The 22,055-nt window shown below is 38.6% G+C and overlaps 1 protein-coding gene across 2 annotated transcripts in view; it reads left to right on the forward strand.

Annotated features, from left to right (window-relative positions):
* TMEM181 (transmembrane protein 181) overlaps positions 1 to 21,764 on the forward strand; it is a 1,372,946-nt gene extending 1,351,182 nt beyond the window's left edge. For both annotated transcript variants that reach the window (XM_044061980.1, XM_044061981.1), the window contains exon 17: positions 19,548 to 21,764. In XM_044061980.1, the coding sequence (XP_043917915.1) occupies positions 19,548 to 19,629 (82 nt within the window). In that variant the 3' untranslated portion in view covers positions 19,630 to 21,764. The remainder of the gene's footprint in view (positions 1 to 19,547) is intronic.
* The last annotated feature ends 291 nt before the right edge of the window (positions 21,765 to 22,055 follow it).

Here is a 22,055-nt window from a genome sequence, read left to right on the forward strand (position 1 = left end):
ACCATGCATCTTAGCATGGATAACCTTTCTTTTAGGTTAATTCAATCAGTGTGGATATCAGGTTGGAACATTTGTTCCTATCAGGAGAGTAAAACTTCAGTATTTGAAGATGTACATAGGTTTGTGTGTTATTATTAAGTTAATAGGTTTTAGGTGGGTATTAGAGGGGGTGTTTGTTTTTTTGTTTGAGGGCTTTTAATAAAAGGTTTTGCAAGCTATGACATAGGCTGAAATGGATATGACAAGAAACAACTGTATAAACGTTCAACCTGCTAAATAGTGTATGCATGCAACACAAAAGCTGGAACTAGACATTTAACAAAAAAAACTGTTCTGTACATAAAATGTGGGAATAATAACTTTTTAAGACAATGATGCTTTCTGTAATGTCTTTAAATGTCAGTGGTCACAAAGATAAATACAAAATAGAATGATTAGTGAATTATATTAAAAATGTAGAGTGCAAATAGCTGTGCTACAGGAGACACACTTGGAAAGAACTGAATATTGTGAATGTGATAAAGAAAGGTTTTCAATGATAGTTATTCAGCAGAATGTCTGGGGCAAAGTAAAAGAGGAGCACTTATATTAATTGCAAGAGGATCCCCAATAGTGATATAATGATAAAAAATATGATGGTAGATTTGTAGTACTAAGGGGCAGCTGGCAAGGGAGGAGGATTTACACTGACATGTATTTTATATTCCACCTAAAATTGCTATAATGGAGCTTAATAAAATTCTGATAAAAATCAGTTTTCAGCAAGGAGTATTACTTATAGGTAGTGACTGAAATTTGATTTGCAACAGTAAAAATGTGTCTGGGGGCCCAGAAGGGAAATATAACAAAGGAGGTTAGATTTTTGAAGATGTTTATGAAAGTATTTGGCATGGAAGATGTGAATTCAGTACTAGGAGTTCAGATTGAATTTACATATTATTCCCCAAGATACAAAACTGGACTAGACTAGACAAAATTTACATTTCACAAGAACATGTGCATTTAATTGAAGGTATTGATACGCACGCAATAATAATTCAGAAATTTCTTCTGAAAATATAGCTAGGGAGTGGGATAAAATTAAAGTGGAGTTTAGAATAAAAGAAAGGGAGATATGGTTAAGACGCAACAAGAATTATTTAGAGGGACAGAAAAATGTTAAAAGTATTGCAAAATAGGGGAATCCCACAGAACAAGAGGAGAAGCAACTGTGGAATGCTAAACAGAAAATTAGGGAGTAACTCAACAATATGCATGAGTTTAGAAAGATTGCTGTAAGCAACTATTTTTTGATAGAGCACAAAAACTTTTAGCACAACTCGGGCAATAGGAAGTGGAAAGGGCTGTCACCAAGCTTAGGGAGCCTATAACAAGAGATCCTGTAGTATTAGAAATATTTCAGAAATTCTGTGAAAGTCTATGTAAAGCAGAGAAATATGGAAATCAACAAAAGGTACAAAATGTAAATGTTTATGGAAGAATTACATATGCCAAGGATATAATCAATCTACAGGAGTGTTCCCAGGAATATATGGCATTCCTGTGGAAGTTTGGAAGCTAGGAGGGAAAAAAAATGATAAAGATCTGGAAGGTTTTGTTAACAGTATTTTAAGAAGAGGAGACGTAACATCCTGGAATAAAGTGGTGGTAGCTGTAATACCTAAAGAGGGTAGAGATCCATCAGATCCAGCTTCATATAGTCCCATTTCAATACTAAACCATGATTATAAATTGTTTGTCTATAATGGCTAAAAGAATGGCAAATAGTGATGCCAAAAGTGATAGACATGGATCAGTGTGGTTTTGTGGAGGGGAGGCAAACATTTGACAACATTAACAGAATGGTGATGATCTGGAGGGAAGCAGAATTTTAAGAACATATCACTGTTGTTGGTGGGTCTTGATACAAAGAAAATATTTGGTATATTAAGCTAGGACTTTGAGCAGGGCAGTGAAAGCATTTGCGTTCCCTGATAAAATTGTATGGTTGATTAGGAGGATATATGAGGGATGGATCAGAGGTAAAAATTAAATGTGGTTGGGTTCCTCTCTGATAAATTGTGCGTGAGCAGAGGAACCAGGCAGGTGTGTGCTCTTTCCCTTTTGTCATTTGCATTATATTTAGAACCACTGACAAAGAAAGTAAGGAACTCAGAAATTCAAGAATATAGTTGGTATAGTAGTCAAGAAAAGCTGGCTCTGTTTGCAGATATTATTTCATACCTGATAAAACCAGAAAAGGACATTACAGTGCTGTGGAACATTTTGAGACAGTTTTAGATCTTTTTGTAATACAAAATTAATGAAGCTAATCCCAAGGCAATAGCAGTAAATTATGTACCCACACACAAATTGGTTCATCAACATCTATATTTATGGGGACATGATAAAATGAAGCATTTAGGACCATGGATTAAAAATATTTCTGGTGTGGCAGCTAAGGATATGTGGGAAGAGAGTAAACAAAAGATAATGCAAAAAGAGAAATTAGAAACACTGTTATATGGATATAGATAGTAAGATACAAGCAATTAAAATGTTTTTAGTCCCTTTAGTCTTATACATAGGTCAGGCATATTTTTATCAACCAGAGGAGAAGTTGTGGTTATCAATTAATAAAGAGCTGAAAGATTTTATCTGGGAGATGAAGACAAGAGTCAAGTGGCATAAGCTGATTCTTCCATTTGAGTAGGGCAGATTGAAATTACCTGAGTTGAATGGGTATTTCAGAGCTACACAGTTAAGGCCTCTATACATAGCGCAACCAGAAACTTATAATTCAAAGTGGAAAGGGATGATGATGAAATGGAAGAAGCTCAAGAAACAAGGAGAGAGTGGGATTTTGGATTCAAACCTTTAGGGAGAATAAGAATGATACAGAATATTATATTCATAAAGCAGCCGAAAGTAGTCTGAGAGCTAGACCAACACAGGAATGGAAAAAGGAGATCCTTCTGATACGGATGACTGCAACTAGAGATACAGACAGCAAACAAGAGGGTAATGGTCTTTATTGAAGAAACTGGTAAAGGAACCAAGGTATTGGGAGCAAATAACTACAGAGGGAAAGGTAATAGAATGAGAAGATGTCAATAATTTATTTGGACTGCAGGCGAAGGACTCCCTTCCCTGTCAGGGATTGATATTAGAGTATAGGCAAAAAGAAAAAGATAGGGTAATCCTAATGAAAGATCTGCTGTAGTAGAGATTTGAGTTGAATCTAGAACAGAAGCTGCTCTTAAAACAAAAAAGGGGATATAAAATATTGCACCATAACTATAGGAATCAATCAGCTGAGGTTAGAAAAGACTGGAAAGATAAACTGGATAAGCAATTTGCAAGGAAACAATAGGACATGTGTATGGCTCCCAGATATGCAACGAAGTCTAGAAGATTCAGGATTTTTACTTAAAAGTATTTGCATAGGTTTTTGTAACCCCAATCAGACTACAAAGAATTTTTCCTCAGATACATGGCAAATGGTGGAGGTGTGATGGAGAAGAAAGAAGTAACTGGAAACATATCTTTTTGGGAGTATAATGAGTTGGCAGATTTCAGCCAAATGTATTTCTGAGTTAACAAGCTTTGATGTGTAAGGAACCCTTTCCAGTTTTCCACAAAGCAGGGTTACCTCTGTATTAACCCCTCCTTTATGCGAAAGGTGGTGTCTGAGCTGTTACTCAGTCAGGCTGTAAATCATCCAGCTTTTTTCCCATCATCTCGGAATAAGGGTAAGAGGCTGCTGCAGTCATTGCATGCCCACATGCAACTCACATTTTACTTGGATAAAACAAAACAAAATATTACTTGAAATCAGACAAGCTTTGCGTCCTTTGCAAAAGGGAAAGAGGAGAGAGGAGAAACATTTGAGCAAGCTATCTCAAAATAGATTGCAAATTGTATTTCTTTGTCATCAGTATTATGGGATGCCACCTGGCAGTGCCATTGCACAATTAATAGGGCTACTAATACCATAAACAGCCTTCCTCAGTAGATTCTCTACACAGAACATACTATAGGCAGCAACCTGGACCTCTGTACATACATTTGCTAAGCATTACAGCCTAGTGCTATGTTCAGGGCCAGGGCTGTTTTGAATAAGCCATCCGAAAGGTGCTGATTTCCCTTGGACCAGCTACTGGCCAGCATTCCAACTCCTTTTAGTTTTGGGAGTCTTACAAAGAGTTATTACTACAACAGTGAACTGTGAAGCACATTGTGCAGTCGTGTAAAGTACGTACCATAAATTTAGACACCTGTTTACCATAAATGTGGGTGTTAGTCAGTTCACTGTTGCAGTACTATTCACCCTCCCTCCTACTTCATATTCCTTTGACTTGACCCCAGGTAGGTCCCATAGATATATTTCCCTGATACAGTCTGGGGAAACACCTCAGTAGACCTTACTCCAGCTTTCCAGGAAAGAGTGCAAGTTCAGACTGGGACAATAAAGAGCTGAAGCCTTTATACAGTCAAACATCAGAGAGAGATGTCAATCACAGGTCCAAGGGAGAAGATAAAATCATAGATATTTGGGCCAACCTTGGGCTTCTACAAGGCAAGAAACCTAAAGTGTCATTATTGCCACAGTTTAATCTACTTAGAACTTCTACATTTATGCTAAGTACCTAACACAACTGTACTTTTATGTTGCAAATGGAAAATGTTATTGCTGGTTCTGAATATTTACTTCCTGGTTGTGAGGGGGTGGCTGGTAGTATCAGAGTCACAGACGCAGTGTGATGTACAGAGGAGCATGATGGTGAGTAGGGAAGGCATTGAAGTTTTGTTGAGTTGAACCAAATGTTTTTGCTAGTAATAAGCAGAGAAAATTATATGGATAAAGTGTCTGTTTTCAGAAGCATCCAGTAGTTAGCATCTCAATAAAAAAAATAATGTTCATCACAGAGATATTAGCTATAGTATAGTGTGGTGAAACCACTGTTTTTTAAGGCATTGTATATCAGAACTGTAAGTAATTTGGGACTGAGAGTAAGTTGATTTAACAATTGAGACGTGAATTGGCATGCAGATTTGTTGACTTATTTGGTAGGCAGACGAAAGCGCTAAATAAAGTGTGTTTTTTGGTTTTCCACCAGTGTGCCATACTGCTCTTATTTGGTAGGTATGCTAAGGACCATCCGTGGAGTAATTGTTCTATTGCACATATGGTATTATGGCTTAAAAAAGGTAGCTTTACAATTTTGCACTTATGGTACAAGTGAAGAGGAGATTAAACACTATTTCATAGAGACTTGCAATGCAGTGTCTGTTGGTAGACTGCTGAATGGAGAATCAGAAGCACTAGTCGCATTAAATATCAAGAACAAAGAGTTATGTAATTATCAAGTGCATGCCTAATGAATGAATTGAGAGATCTTTTCCAACACCAGGGACAGTCTAAAGATTTTTTATTTGGCAAACTGGATCATTTGATTATTGGAGCTTCATATAAAAGATGCAATGAGTATGGTAATAAAGGGCATACTGAAAGAAATGCAAACCTTTAAAAAGAAGGCCATGTGAGGTGGGACTATTATTTTCAGGGAAGAAACTGAATCCAATGATGTGTGTGAACAAAGGGATGAAGGTGAAGGGGAAATCATTAATGATGAACAAAGTGAAAATGTACATATAAATGAAATTGTAGATAAAAATGTCATTAGAGGTAACGGTAGAAAAAAAATGAAACTGAAAGTTGTGTTGAGACTGTAGAAATATTGGGGGGTGAGAAAATGTAACAAGAAAATACTTTGAAAGTTAACCCATTATGCTTAATAATACATATGAGGTATTGAAAACAGAAGTATTGTGCCATATGATATAAATGGGGGTGCTGATAAGGTGGCCTGTTAAAATGTAAGTACAGAATGTAAAAGGAAGATGAAAAGCAGGTTAAGAAGGTCCAAAGTAAAGACGCTGGATAATGTATCTATTATATCTGTTAATTTTAACAGTTTTATAAGTGATATAGGAAGATTATTATTCTTAAATGGTGCAAGGAGCGACAACATTGCATAATTTGGTTGTTGGATACAAGATGCATAGTAAGAATAAAACAGCAGTTTGAAATATTATAGAATGAGAAAGTAATTTGGGCAGACAGGTTAGAGTCTTCTCCTGGGATGGCAGTTTTACTTGGGAATAAATGTGACAGTGAGGGACGTAATAATAATAAGGGTGAGTGGAGGGATAGTAATAGATGTAAGAGTTAAAGGACAAGTACTTAAGTTGATTCCAGCAAATGTAAATTATTCTGACAGAGTGCAGGGTGAAGTTTTTTGAAAAAATAAGTCAGTTTTTCATGGTAAATATGGAAATCATAGGGGTTGTGAGCTGTGTTCATAGAAGTAGTAGCCTCCTGCAAGATATGAGGTTGTGTAGATAGTTTGTGAAAATTGTGAAGGTGGATAAGGAATGTGGCTTTATAGGTTCATAGGTAGGTACTTGGCCCAAGGGCCTACGTAAGCCTAGCCAACAGGGTTCCCTGGCTTACGCCACCCAAGAAAGTTATTTTCCTGTGCCACTGTCAAGCAGAGACACATAAGTGATCTCCGGGGTGTATTTCCTATTTCCCATCCACTCATCAAGATTTTTCTTGAAGAGTGCTAATGAAGAAGTTTGCTTGACATAGATGGGTAGCCTGTTCCAGAGTATGGGAAGTATCTGGGACAGGAATCTATCCCTCCAGCATGTCCTGTTTATTGTGGTGACAAGGTTTAGGTCCCTAGAGCGTGTAGCTCGGAAGGATTGGGATTTCTTTAAGTGTAGCATGCCCAACAGCTCTGGGTTTGACATAGCTTTATATGTCAGGCAGAGATCACCTCTGAGTAGGCGATATGCGATGGAGTAAAGTTGGAGTTTTTTGAGACGGTCAGTGTAGGGCATCTGTTTGAGGCCAGTAATCCTCTTTGTGAGGTACAGAACCTTTAGACAGCAAACAAACCAGCAAAAGTCCAGCAAGTAACCACAGGAAATCCAACAATGTAGAAACCAAGGTGATTCTGAAGAGGTCTCCAGGTGGGAGACGAAAGCGCTCAATCTTGTGTATTCTGTATGTTGGAATAAACTTTTTCGTATTACACAGCCGTGGAGTTGGGAGTTTGGTTTCTACATTGTTGGATTTCCTGTGGTTACTTGCTGGACTTTTTCCTCTTTGTGAGGTACTTCTGTGGCCTTTCCAGGTGCTGCAGATGTCTTGTGAGGTACATTCCAAAAGGGGCATTGTACTCTATAATGGGTCTAATGAGTGTCGAGTTGAGGGGAACAATAACCTCTTTTTTCCTGGATGAGAACCCTTTTTTGATGAGGTGTGCCACATGGAAGGACTTCCTGACTACTGTGGCGATGTGGCTATCAAAGGACAGACTACTGTCCACCTGGGTCCCAAGGACTCTTATCACACATTCGGTGTTAAGTAGACTGCTGTCTATGTAGTAGTTCATGGGTACAGAGTTTTTACCAAAGGGGATGACAGTGCACTTTTTGGCATTGAGCTTGAGGCCATGGCTATGACACCAGGCATCTGTCTCGGCAAAGCCTTTCTGTAGGATTTCCAGATCATTTGGGGACTCGACTATGGTTCCTAGTTTGCAGTCATCTGCGAACTTTGTTAGCCATAGGCCTTCTGTGTTAGCCTGTACTTCAGAGAAGTAGATACCAAACAGGAGAGGACCCAGGACTGAACCCTGTGGTACTCCTCTTGTCACTGGTTTGAGGTCAGATTTGGAGTGTGCAACTTTTACAGTGTGGGTTCTGTCAATGAGCCAGTTGGCAACCCATCTTGTGACGTAGGGATTTGTACCTAGTTTAGTGAGTTTAGCTATAATTCCAGAATGAGGGATGGTGTTGAAAGCTGTGGCGAGGTCAAGATAGGCTGTGTGAACCATCTCACCCTCATCTGCAGCTTTGGTGACTGCCTCAAAGAAGTCTATCAGGTTCAGGAGGCATGATCTGCCTTTCACAAACCCAAACTGGGTGGGATTCAGAATTTAGAGGTTACCAATGTCTTTGTTTATGAGTTCCATAATGATACATTCCATGGCCTTGCAGACCAGGCTCGTCAGGCTAATAGGGTGATAGTTCCCGGGATCAGTGGTGGCTCCCCCCTTTGTGGAGTGGGATAACTGTTGCTGTACGCCATTCAGTGGGCACAAAGCCTGATGTGAGGCTATGACTGAACATGGTGCTTAGGTGGGGAGCCAGTTCGTTCTGAAGTACGTGTAAAATGCAGCCTGGGATGTTGTCCATGGATGCTGTGTTTTTGGCTTTAGTGAGTGCAGCTTTTACCTGTGTAGTTGTGATTACAGGGACTCTGCATTCTTCCTGTATATATATGGGCCCTTTAGGGGGTGTGGGGGGGGGTAAAGTTAGCACTGAACCTACAATCTGCCAGGATGTTGGAAATATCAGTTGGTTCTGTAATTTCCGTGCTGTTGTGCTATAACTCAGAGCAGATCTGGGTGTTGCCATTGAGATTCTTGACATAGCTATAGAATGCTTTGTGGTTGTCCTTAGAATCAGTAGCGATTTTGTTTTCGTAGCTAGCTTTGGAGGATCTTATAAGGGATCTCAGCTTCTTACTGAGGCTGACCAGGGAGCTCCTCCACTCATGGGATTTTACTCTCTTTTGTAACAATTTCTTCCTTCTGTTGTACAGTTTGTTTATGGCAGGGGACCACCAGATTGGCTTCCTTTTTTTTGGAGGATAGCGTCTTGGTTCTGTTGGGATAGCACAATCCATGCACTCATGTAAGTGCTTATAGAGTGTATTTGTGTAGGATTCAGCAGTCATAACTGTATTGTCCATCTGCATGGGTGTCATGAACTAACATCGGTATTAGCACTGCAGACTGTCCAGCATGTACCATCCCCAGCACCTGCAGATATATCTGCTGCAGCCTTGTCTAGAAGCTGTTGACTGGCTGCCTTTTTGGTTGCTCGATTTTGGCAGAAGGACATACAGTCCATAAGGCTCTTAACACAATCCATCACGTATATGAGACTACTCCAACATATTCCTTTTCCTCAGAATCTTCCCTGTGATGAAAAGTAAGAAGCATAAAAGTAAGAGAAGACACCTGCACTACACATGTGGAGTTTCCCATTCCAGAAAAGGTACAATTTCCCTAAGATTCCTGCAGAACACAACAAACTCTGGAAGATATTTGAAATGATGAGGCAAATGGGTGGGTGGCTCACAGACGCCATAACATATCCACAAAGGATCCTGTGAAAGGCTTTTTGGTTCTCCTGCCTTTCTCATCCATGTTGCTACCTGCTGACAATGGGATGGCTGTTGTTATCAAGACCACATGGCAAGCACCTGATTTTGCAGCACCTCTTCTGAGGAAGCTATGCAAGATCTTTCGGTCTCCTGGGGACAGTAATTTCTTGATGCATTCGGGGGTAATAGATTCTGTTATCTCTGAGGCAACCTTTAAAAAGGCTCCTAATATGCAAAACCTTGTTGACCATCTTCCAGATAGAGTCCAGAATAATGGGGTGTTTTGGTAAGCAGGTCTACATGGCCTGTACCTTTGAGGTGCTAAATTATTTATGTTATTTCTTTTGCTTCCAGCAAGAGCTAGCTGATAAGGTGCCCAAATCACTGGAAGAGTTACCAGACAGTGATATACACACAGGCCTATGCCTTCTGTAGCAAACCTTCCCATGCGATTGGCACATAATTCCATAGATGGTACAGTTAGGGCAGTAAGTACTGGCTTAACTCCTGTCTGCCATATATGGTTGTGCCTCATTGACTTTTCCTGAGATAAAACATCCTTAACTCCTTTCTCAATGAATCCATGTTTTTCATTTATGTTGTTAAGTAGAAACTGAAAAATATAGAAAAAGAAGGTAAAATCCTCAGTGCTGTTGGTGTGAAATTCAAGACTAAACAACTCCCCTTATTTTGGATGCAGAAGAATCCACATCAGGTGTGGTAAAGGCATGATAACATCAAGGAAACCAGATATCTTGGAGGAACCAATGGTGGTCATGATAACTTCCAGAAAGGATACCAGCCCAGAGTCAGTGGTATTCAACAACGTAGTTCTGTGACAGGATGCTGTTGGGATAAAGCAACCCTGCTGTTACTAACACTAACAGCTTGATCAGTGCTGTCATTGTTAATGAGTTAGTATATCTGGCTACCATTTCTAATTCAACTTTCATCAAGGCTCTGATTTATTTCTAGATTAAAGGTTTGCATGGCTTTTCTGAGCAACAAATTCCAAATGCAACCACCTTTCAATGATTCATTTCCTTCATTTTGTGCTTGAAAATTTACTTTAGCTCCTTTAAATGCACTTTTAGTCAGACTTTTTGAAGAACTTGCTGTATAACATGTCTTCTCTAGTCACCATTAGTTATGCTAAAATAATTTTTGAATTACAGGCCTTGTAAACCATCTCCTTACCTAATCTTGCAGAAAATGACACTGCTGACCAGATCTTCCTTTATTCTTAAGTTAGTCATCAAAACAAACTAATCAGTCAGTCTGCATTTTCCCAACTATCCCAGTAGTTCTGGATGTTCACGCGCTATTGATGTTCACATATATGTCATATTCCTGATTCACCTTCATTAGTTTTGTTTTCTTCCAAAAATTTGTAGTGTAAGGCCAGTTTATCTAGATGGTTTTCAGATCACATTAGGTTCTTCAATTAAAAATGTAATTAATTACATCCTGTGCTTGCAGGTGCATTCAAATAGAGGAGCGGTTATGTCTTTCATATTTTCAGAAGTGCATTATAGGTGATATTTTTTACAGCTTCTGCACTGACTTCTATGAATGTTTCACAGGATCACAAGACACTATAAGCTATGCATGCTCTCTAGATCTCCAGCTTCCTTTAGAACCAAGATAAGTTCCCATGTAGGCTACTTAGGAGGATAAGCTTTCGGGGCACTGTCATTGGTTAAAGAGGATAGGCTTTCTCATTCCAAATGTAAATTATGTGTATTTGCCATAATAATAGATCTGATTGAGCAGGTCCATCCTTATCAGCCTAACCACCCTTTCTTCCCTCTGCCTGTTAGCAGACGTGGTCGATGGGTGTATTGCTTTTTCTTGTTTATGATGGTTTATGTTGCCCTTCTCTCATGAGTGGCATATCTTAGATCTGAAGAAAAATTTAGACCACAGATACACTTTCACTAAACCAAGAACCACACGTAATGAGTGTATAAAACACAACACCAACCTAGTAGGAATGAACCTGCTACAGCTGTAGAGAAAAGATGTTTTATTGGTGTAGACCACAGAATCATATGGGTAAAGTGCAGGCATTGGAAACGTGGGAAAGCTTTAAATGTTGAGCTGACTGAAAGCCTGCAGTTTCAGTCCTACTAGTTAATGAGAACATGTAACTTTAGATATTCATCATAGTATTGCAGTACTGATTCTTGTTTCTTTCTGCCATGCAGAAGCTCATAGTCATCCAAATACCAGAGTCTTTTTACCATCCCCCAGCCAGTGGACATCTGTGTGAACCAATGCCCAGATGTTGGGGTATAAAATGAGCATCAACCAGTATCTTCCTCATTTCTTTCTTGCTATGTAGTCTGATGCTCAACACTACTTTACTTTGTGTTGACAGTCTGCTGATCAGCTTGAATTGCCAGATACTTCATTTAAGTACACCACTGGGGACCTTTTTTCTTGTTAAGGTTCAAGAAAGTAGATCGTTGTCTTTTTTGTGGAAATCAAATTCTCCACAAAGGTTTTCATTCTCATTGCCTTTTTTGTGTGTAGGCATCAGCACGATGTTGATGATGGTCAGTATTATTCAAGGTTCAGATAAAAAAAAAACATGCATACAGACCTAGATCCTTCAGTTACATATGGAATCTAACAAAGAATCTAGTAAGGCAGACCTGTCGCATGCCAAGGCATCTGCCAGTTTCCAGCCTTTCCTGACAAAAAAAGTTAGGATAAACATCTGAAGAAGAGGGATGTTGGAGATTCTGAGGATATTTCTTTGTCCAGGCTCTTTATCAAACATTGTGTCTCTGACATAGCTGAGGCATGTCCAAAAATTCAAGATGTTAACCTTGCAAAATCTACTTCCCTGCATCTTTCAAGGGACATGGGCGGTAACTCTGGATTTAAAGGATGCCTACCTTCATGTTCCTAAGGCCCAGGAACATGGGAGGTACCTACATTTTCAGGCAGGTACATTACATTGCCAATTTTGTGCCTTACCATTTGACTTCTCTATTGCTACAGGAGTTTTCAACAGTGTTAGTACATTATTTAAGACTAGTAGTACCTTTATGCCTAAAGTAGTTTTCTGTTTCATTGAATTAATCCATTTATCTATCAGTGTTTCCCCTCTCCCCTCAGTACAAGAATAAAGATGAATGGCTGCTTTTTTTAAACTGTAGTTATCCCCTTCTGCTAGGCGTCCATTCTCCGTAAGTGTCTACTTACCAGCCCTTTATACAATTCTCCGGCTTCCTGGTGCCTTTCCCTGCCTACTCTATTTTAGTCTTCCCCCTACCTAATTTCCGGCCAGTAATTTTTATAGGGCCCCTTCCTCTCCTGGGCACCATTTTTAAACTGTAGTTATCCCCTTCGGCCAAGCATCCCTTGTCCGTAACAATCTGCTCACCAGGTATGTTGAGCAAATAGACTTTGAATACTGTTTTTAGCTACTTATTTGTATCGATTTTATATTATCTGGTGTTTCACATTGATTTTTAACTGTAGCTGTTTTAAATGTTGTATTCCACTCATTCTGTACCGTGTATGTTTCATTACACTGCTGCCTCTAGCAGCAGCTATTTGTACATATACGAGAGCAACATTTTGTATTGTAAGTAGGCTACTGTAGGATATGTGTGCTCTCAGGCTCAGTTAGCAGCTTAATGTTATGTTAACATCCTTGCATTCACTATTTTTACGGCTAGAGCAACTACGACAAACGTGCAGCAATTTAGGAATATATGCTGCTCATACCCTGCATTTTCCCCTAAAGTGTAGTTCACAACAACTAAGTGGTGTCGCCACTAAATTAGAAGCTGCATTAATCGACTCAGCAGTGCATTCTACTACTTTGCACAATCAAGCGGTATTTATTACCCACGTCTATATGACATAATCAAAGTCTTAAAACATTGAATCTGATATGGTCGAAACCATATCATTAATGTTTTAAAACTTCAAGTATGTAAAAAAAAAAAAATAAAAAAAATAACTTACCTAAGTGTTTCAAGCAGGGGGGGCAAACACCCCTGCACCCCCCACTACTTAAATATACCAACTCTGAGATCGCACTACAGTGCAGTAAAGGGAAATCTTCCCTTACATAGATTTCCGTTAAAATGTTCAATGTTTCAAAACTTCAGTGATATGGTGCCGACCATATCCGTTTCGAAGTTCTGAAACTTCAACGAATCGATATAGACCCTTATTACCCACTTAAGGAGGAGGAGTAAACTATGGCCCAAGCTGCTCCTCTTCTATACAATCTATACAAACTAGCATGTTGTTGTTAAATCATATGCAGTGCTATCTTTATTTTCTGCTAGAGGCATGGCTTGGTAAACAAGGGTTTATTCCCTTCATTTATTGTATAAGTGAATCTACTGATAAACTGGCAGTACATGTAATTGTGTTATAACTTCTTGCAGGTCTTAGGCACTTATCTTTTGATATAATGCTTAGCTCCATCTTATCCTACCAGTTTTTAGCTGCAGCCCGTATCTTGAATATATGATTTGTACTGTGTATTAACATGTGCACTCTAGTCATGTGCACTCTAGTGATGTAGTGGCTGATTGTAAACTGACCTGTTGTGATTATGCTTACTGAATGTTGTTTCTCCACTACTGTAGCTACCTCACTGTAGTCCTTAGCCGTTTGCATACATGTTTTGCTCACTTTTGCAATCTTTACCTTCCAGCTCTTTATACAATTCTCCAGCCTCCTGCCCGAGAGCATTAACCCCAGGACTACTGGGACCTTGCTGACCAACAGCTGCTTTCAGCTATTTCTGGACCCACTGCTACCTTCTAAGAAAGCCACTCCAAATTATTTCTCGTTACTCCCTGCTACTTACCTGTTTTCTAGCTCTTTTATGCTAGTCCCCTTGACCATCACCTTGTCCTACTATTGACAAACTTGTCTTCCTATTATTTCTTTCTTTTTTCTTATCTTTCCCCATCTTTAGCTACAATTTTCTTGATGTCATTTTCTTCTCTTCCTTCTTGTACACAATAATTTCTACCCAGACTGTCTTTTTTAGTGAGTCACTAATTGTCTCTCGCAGTGCAGATTCTCACCCTTGGTCTAGCCCTGCTTGGTCAACCACACCCACGTAGGCAGCAATTAACAACCCATATCTCAATTAGCCCACCCGTTTCTAACCTGTGCACCATACTTCCTCGCACCACTCACTGTCTAACACTATTTCTCTTCTTCAACGGGCATAACTATTGTCCTTCCTCGCTATATACCCTACCCTTTACTACATATTCTTATTTCCATTCTGTTCAAATTTTCCCATTTCTTATTTTTCAAACTCATTAGCAACATTTCAAACACATTACCATCCATTCACTGACTCTACAATGTATCATGTAAACTATGCTTTACCTCTCCCTGCACTATTAGCCCTGCTACTTCTTGCCCTCCATGCTACCTCCTTCCCATCAAACCTTCCCCCTTATAATCACTGCCCAGCATTGTCTGTACCTGATGAGCACCACCATTTCAAACCTACTATATCTCCCCATATCTCTATAATATTTCCCCTACTCTACTCTTCCCTCTTAAATATTTCTACCCCAAAGTTCTACCACCACATTATATATCTATCACAGTCTGTTTTCTAAACTGAAACATCTTACCTCCACTGCCTTACTCGCATCAAACTCCAGTGTGATATCCATCCTAATCCAGGCCCCATCCCTTCCTCCCAAACCTATTACACTGACACATCCACTAACCCCACACCTTGCTCCTGTCTACCACTAAAAAAGGTAACTCTGACTTGCTTATCATTAATGCCAGTCTAAGAAGCCTATTAAACCAAGTCCACGAATTTAGGGCCACTATTGCACTATACACCCCTGACATATTTGTCATTACTGAAATATGATTTAGGCCACATATTAAATCTGAGGAATTTCTTCCTGGTGACTGTAGTATCCTGAGAACTGACATAGTAGCTAAACGTGGAGGTGAGATTGCCATATTATTTAAAGAAAATCTTAATTTAGTACACCCCAACAATACCCCACCTGATATCCCTAACCTTGAAATTTTGACAACACACCTTGAACTAAATAACCATACGTCCATTATCTTTATTGCTTCCTACCTACCCCCTGCAAAAAACCTCCAAAGTATAGAAAACATTCTAGAATGAGCCTCTACCAATTTCACCCATGAAACTATAATACTAGGAGACTTCAATCTTGACTGGATCACCTGCTGTTCTAATACCCCTACAAACGTCATTAATCTTTATAATTTCTGTCAAATAATTTCTAGACTGGATTTTAACTAACACGCCCAATATTACATATGACGCTGGGTGCCTCCCTGGCACACTAAAAGATCACTTCCCTACCTACTTGTTTAGAAAGCATTTTTATAATTTCTCCAGTACTTCATTTTTCTACATTTGCAACAAAAAGCATTTCTCTCCATCATTGTTTAACTCTCGACTTCTACAATATGATTAGACACCCTTAAAACATCTTCCACTTGATAGCACAGTTCAGTATTTCAATACCTCTTTCCTTCAAATACTCAATGAACTAGCCTCCATAAGAAAAATACGCACCAACTTTAACAGGCTTCCCTGGCTATCAAAAGACACACTTCCTCTACTAAAACAGATGGATAGAGCTTGGTCTCACTATCAAATCAGTAGAACTAAAGAAAACCTCACTACCTACCAGCAACTTACAAATTAGACTAAAAAACTAATTAAACAATACAAAAAACCCACTTCCAAGCAAATCAGCTAAAATACTAGAACAACCCCAGAAGATTCTGGCAAACAATTAATCTCCTCCTTAACCCAGGAAAACCCACTACCCCAGCACCAACACTGGCCAACCAAAACAAGTCCATAGCCTCTCAGTTTAACTCCCACTTTATTAACTCAACCTCCCTACTCAGCAACACCCCCAGTTAACCTCCTACCATACCTCAAACTCCTGACAAAAACACTATCCTTTTCCAACTCAAACCTATTCAAACCAACTGTATTAAAACTCTTATTACCAAACTAAAACCTTGCACAGTAGCCACTGACCAGCTACCTAGCGACTTTCTTCAACTAGCTATCTCTTCCATAGCTTACCCTATTTCTGTTGTAATCAACCGCTCTATCTCTGAACAGTTGTAGCATCCCTCTGGAAAATAGCTCACTTAATACCCTTACATAATGGCGGCCACTCAACTGATATATCCAACTATAGACCTATAGCCATACTGTCCCCACTTGCCAAAATCTTAGAAAAAATTTATACATAATCAAATATTAGACCATTTCTTGACCAGTAATCTACTATCCAAAACACAACACAGCTTCCGGCTCAAGCATAGTACCAGTACAGCGCTCACCAGCTTTACTGACACTGTATACCAGCTTAAAAACAAAAACCGGCTAGTATCTGCTATCTTTCTAGATATGTCAAAAGCATTTTACACTGCATCACATCAAATACTGCTAAACAAATTAGCCATCTACCACTCTAGCTCTGAAACCCTAAAGTGGTTTCATAGCTACCTGACTGACAGAAAACAAGCCACTCTATGGGAAAATAAACTCTCCACTCAACTCCTTGTAAGCGTAGGAGTCCCACAAGGCTCAGTCCTCTGTCTATTCCTGTTCACGATCTTTACTAATGACCTTCATACTGCAGCTAACCCAGCCTCAATTGTACAATATGCTGATGATGCTTCCCTGATCTGCTCTGCCCCCACTGTCAAAGAACTCCAAGAAAAAATTGAAGCAGCCCTCCACAGTATAGAAAATTATCTAACTCTCCATCAACTTATACCTAACCCAAAAAAAACAGGCTTATGGTCTTCCACCAAAACCCAACATCTTAGAATCTACCTCCTATCTGTAGTTCCTTTTCTAATGGCACTATAATAGAGACAGTAGAACATACAAAACCTCTGTGTTACAAGTGATAGCAGACTGAGGTTTGATAAACACCTTGTTCTAACCATTAAAAAGATGCATGCCAGACTGGGTTCACTATACAGAGCAAAAACATTTTCACTGACCAAGCCAGAATTGCAGCAGCTTGAACCCATCTATTATCGTCCCTTCTATAGTGTTCTCAAATATTCACCAACCTTCACAAATCTGACCTAAATAGCCTTGAATCTTGCTATAACAAAATTGCTCAATTCGCCTCAAATCAACCTCAAAGATCTCATCACTGTACTGCACTAATATAGCTAAACTGGCTAGAGCTCCCACATCTCCTTACCCTGACTCTGCTACTAACTACCCATACAGTCCTATACAAACCTGAAAACTGCCCACCTCTATCAGATCTAGTCCAACCCTATAGTAACCTAACATCCCTTAGATCTGCTGACAAAGTATTGTTAAAAGTTAGTAAAGCCCAAAACACTTATGGCACCTCCTTTTTCTCCCATGCAATAGCCAAGCAGTGGAACTCTCTTCCCCAACATATTCTCACCATCAATAACACACTAGCATTTAAACAGGCCCTAAAAGAATATTTTTCTAAACAAAGGCTCTGCTCCTGTACAAACCCAGGCTAAACACATCTACCCACAAATATCTATATCCACCTTCTACCTTCCTTTCTTAGTCACTCCTGGCTTTTTGAATCTCCATCCACAAATATCTGCATCCACCTTCTTACCTTCCTTTCTTAGTATCTCCTGACTTTTTGAATCATTCTCCCAAAATAATTGCAGAAAAGAATGATGCATGGAAAACTGATATAGTTTGAAATGTTTTTGACAGTTGCTTAATATATTTCAATATGGCTAACTTTTTGATGCTCCTGATTTTTAACACTATGGTCAGAACTTGTAATTGTTATTCTTTTATATTATAGGTTTATAGATTAGTACTAAGCTAACTACCCTTGCGAGCCATTTTAAACCTAGCCAATTATTCCTTGTGAGACTTGAACCCTGCACTTTGTGTTCGTAAGGCAAACACCTTAACCATTAGGCCACCCTCCTAATCCTCCCTATATGACCTATAATTATTGTAACATGCATATGTCATTTGTAAATTCTGTTGTAATCTACCTTGGAGCTTTTCTCCCCATGTCTCCACTGAAAACAGGTTTCTGGCCCAGCCAGACACTAACCGGTTAACAAACAAAATAATTAAATACATGGAACATTTTCAGGCAGCTGAGAGATTGTTTATGAGACAAATGATACCAGTTATTTACCTGCTTCATGACAAGACTTCCATTAGCTAAATAAGTTATATGTGGTTCCCTCAATGTATTGTGTTTTTCTATGACAGATATACAGTAAAACTTTGCAAAGACCTGTCAAGGCACACTCCAGCATGGTCACTGTCAGTTCTCAGCATTTCAGAAATATGTCATAGAAGCAGCAACATGAAACATTTCAAAAAACATTATGCATAGGGACCTAGATCCTTCAGTTACATATGGAGTCTAACAAAGAATCTAGTAAGGCAGGTCTGTCTCATGCCAAGGTATCTGCCTGTTCCCAGGCTTTCCTGACAAAAAAAGTAACTGCTATCATTTGTCTCCCAAAGTCACATATCTTGTCTGGTGGGAGAATAGAATTCAGCACAACAACTCTGAAAGGGGGTCTCATAGCTGACAGACTCCTTTTTTAATTAGGAATCAGTTCTTATGTTATGAATTACTGCCCACATAACTCCTCAGATGTTAGTTAACATGACTGTGAGAGGTGAGCACTGTAAAAGTAGATTTGTGATGGAGATGTCTTGACAGTAAGACTTCCAATTCATGACTGCATAAAAATGTATCGCATACATAATTTGACTTGGTGTCTTGTTGATTCATTAGGCTGTAATTTAACAAACAGCAGGCTGCAGGCCATTTGAAGTAATATTAAAAAATGTTAATATATAGTTGATTTAGTGGAGGTAAAAGAAAATTATATTATTTTTCGTTAAGCAATTACTTTTTACTTCTCAACCAGTACCACTGGATAGAAAAATTTTAGTTAGGTACATACCTGTTGGTTTTTTACATCATTGTTTAGTATACCTGCCCTGTTGAAACAGAGCAAGAAATGTGCTAGTTGTCACTGTGACATATTTCTGCAGACCATAGTCTCCATAATGCCATTTGCAAGGACAGGGTACCCTCTACCTTTGGAACTAGCTAGGCAGGGGTTAAGGGATGTTCCTCAATCCCCTCCTTACTAACCAAATTAATCGAAACTAGAGATTGCAAATCTAATTGACCATGGATATGTCCTGTTCTCAAAACACTGTAGGTAGGCATAGTAAAACTTTTCTGCTCACTGTTTAGCATGATTTCTGTTATAGTAACTGCATTTTCTTCTTCTTTAGGAGTGACTATGAGGAAATGCCACTACAAAATGGTAAGCCTCTTAATAAGAACAAGTACCAGGATGAATCAGACAGTGACTAACGGACTGAAGATCAGGTTTCCAAGTATGGGGAAGCTTAAGTTTCTGCCACCAACATTTTCAGCCTCCTCATTACTTTTGCTTGTCACAGAATATATTGCCACAATAAACTGTTTTATTATTTTGTATGCATACCTATTTGTTTACCATGTTAAAGATGAAGAAAGGATGATTGCTCAAGTGGAGGGGAAATGAAGGCAAAACACTACTGAAATAACTTGGTAAAAAACAAATGTGATTAATAATAAGATTTTGTAAAAGTGACATTTCCAGGGAATATAGCAGACAGTGTACATTTTTTGACAGTACTTATGAAACTGCTTTAACCTACTACCCATTACAGAAAAGTGTCTATTCTTCAAGTGACAAATAGGACTTTGTTTAATAAAGCAGGCATGCACATACTTCTAATCATGGCTCATAGCAAGAATAGTATGAAGTGATTTTCTATGCTTTTATCCTTATGTTTAACCGATAAGGTTATGGTAGTCGGGGAGTTGTAGACTGCAAGGTTTACTGTCTGTCAGACATTAGCAAAGACAGAGATGTATTCTGTACGTGTGAGTAATGGCTTTAAAAATTGAGAATCCTGCCTGTAGGATTACTCACTGGGGTTTCGCTGTTGATTTTTTCTCTGTAATGGTCAAGTATTGTCTTGGAACTCATTTGTATTTTGATGTCAGTTTGTAAGTTTTTTTTCCAGATAAACACAGTAAATGAAGTGTATTTTAGAATGTGATGCAATTACAGAAATGGTTACTTGCAGTTGATTTAGCTACAACTTTCTGTTAAAGTGGGACTCAACAGGCCAAGGGAGCTTTGCTTAAACATGGAAGCAGGTGCAATGTGCAAAATAATGAATTTACTTTTAGTCACAACATTGTTTGAATTGTCAAAATTACAGTTAACCTGCACAATTATTGAGAGTAAACCTCATGCTTTTGGTAAATAATGATTGTCATTCTTACTGCTTAAAACCTTTATTTTACAGCTTTCCTGACCAGATGGTCCTGCTTTATGTATCAATCATGTCTTTCTACAGTGTATCTGGAGCCATCATATGATTTAATGCCCTTCATCCTTTTTTTTCCTGCACTTGGGAGGTGGCTCTGGGGCAAATGCATCTGATGTGATGCTGGGTAAAATGAATGAACAGTTCAGGATGTCACACTAACAAGGAGGAGGTGTGTTCTGCATTCCATTTCTCAAAATACCATTTCCTTTCATTTCTTTCCATACTGGCCCACAGTGTACACTACTCACAGTTTTTGCAGCAGCACAGCTGCCTACCTCATCAAACTTCAGCGTACGACTTTCTTGTGACCGCTGTGAATTCATTCTTTGAAACTGTATGGGGCTGGAATGAATCAGAGCAAATACTGGGTCTTCCTTGTACCATAATTCCAGTGACACTAAAAAAGGTTGAAGTTTTTATTTATTTATTTTTAATTTATTTTTATTTTTTAAAAGGCAAGAGAACATTATGTTTGTGAATTATTTTGTAAAATTGGATGTGAACTTTGAACAGAAGTTACTACAGTACCTCCCGTTACACTGATGCAACACTTCAATAATAATGAAGATGATTACACAGTGGTTCCTATGTCTGTATTAGCAACATGTTCACAAAAAAAAAAATTGTATTTACTTGTGTGTAACTTGTTACCAGTTTTGGTGCATGCTGCTTTGCACACAGAACAAGTGTTCCGCACCCACTCTGTAACTTCAGCATATGCTTGAGTACTACTCCATGTGGAAGCAGTTTAGTTAAAGTATGCTGTCTGCTGCAGAAACAATTCTTGATTTATTCCTTTGTTTACAAAAGTGCCAGCTAAAAATCTCTTTAACGGTGTATTTTTAAAAGGGGTTTGTTAAGGACTTGTTTAGAATGGATAGAGGTTCAAAAATTTTCAGTGCAGAATTTTTTTATCTGGTAAAAGGGACTTTGTCTGGTAAGTTTTTATTGCCACAAGTGTTATTTTTTCTTTTGTTTTCTTTTTGTATCTTTAGTTAAATCTTGTAATAGGCAAGTATCTTCCAATGAGTTCAAGATATATTTACTTGTAATATAAGAAAGTGCCTGTAAGTAGTTGGAAGTCTTGAGAATGATTGAATAAAGTATCGATTTACCTATTTATGTGACTTTGCACTTTCTTCAGAAACTTCACTGCTGTTACTTGTGGTAGCTTTGTCAGGAATTGTTTCTTTTTAAGCATGACATGTCGATGATTCATATCAAAGAAAACCATTATACATATTTTGTTTGTATTTAGACTAAGATCCGTTTTATTGAATTTTTCTGTTTACTGTTTTACGAGGATGCAAGTGTAAATTTAATCCTGCGCTTTCATAGAAATGGAATTATGGAAGGGGAGCAGTGCTGACAGTTTTAAAATATACTGTTTATTCTTTAATCATCAGGTAACCC

This window comes from Protopterus annectens, chromosome 1.part0, assembly GCF_019279795.1.
Source record: "Protopterus annectens isolate FY-2018-M chromosome 1.part0, PAN1.0, whole genome shotgun sequence".
In the NCBI taxonomy this organism is placed as follows: domain Eukaryota; kingdom Metazoa; phylum Chordata; order Ceratodontiformes; family Protopteridae; genus Protopterus; species Protopterus annectens.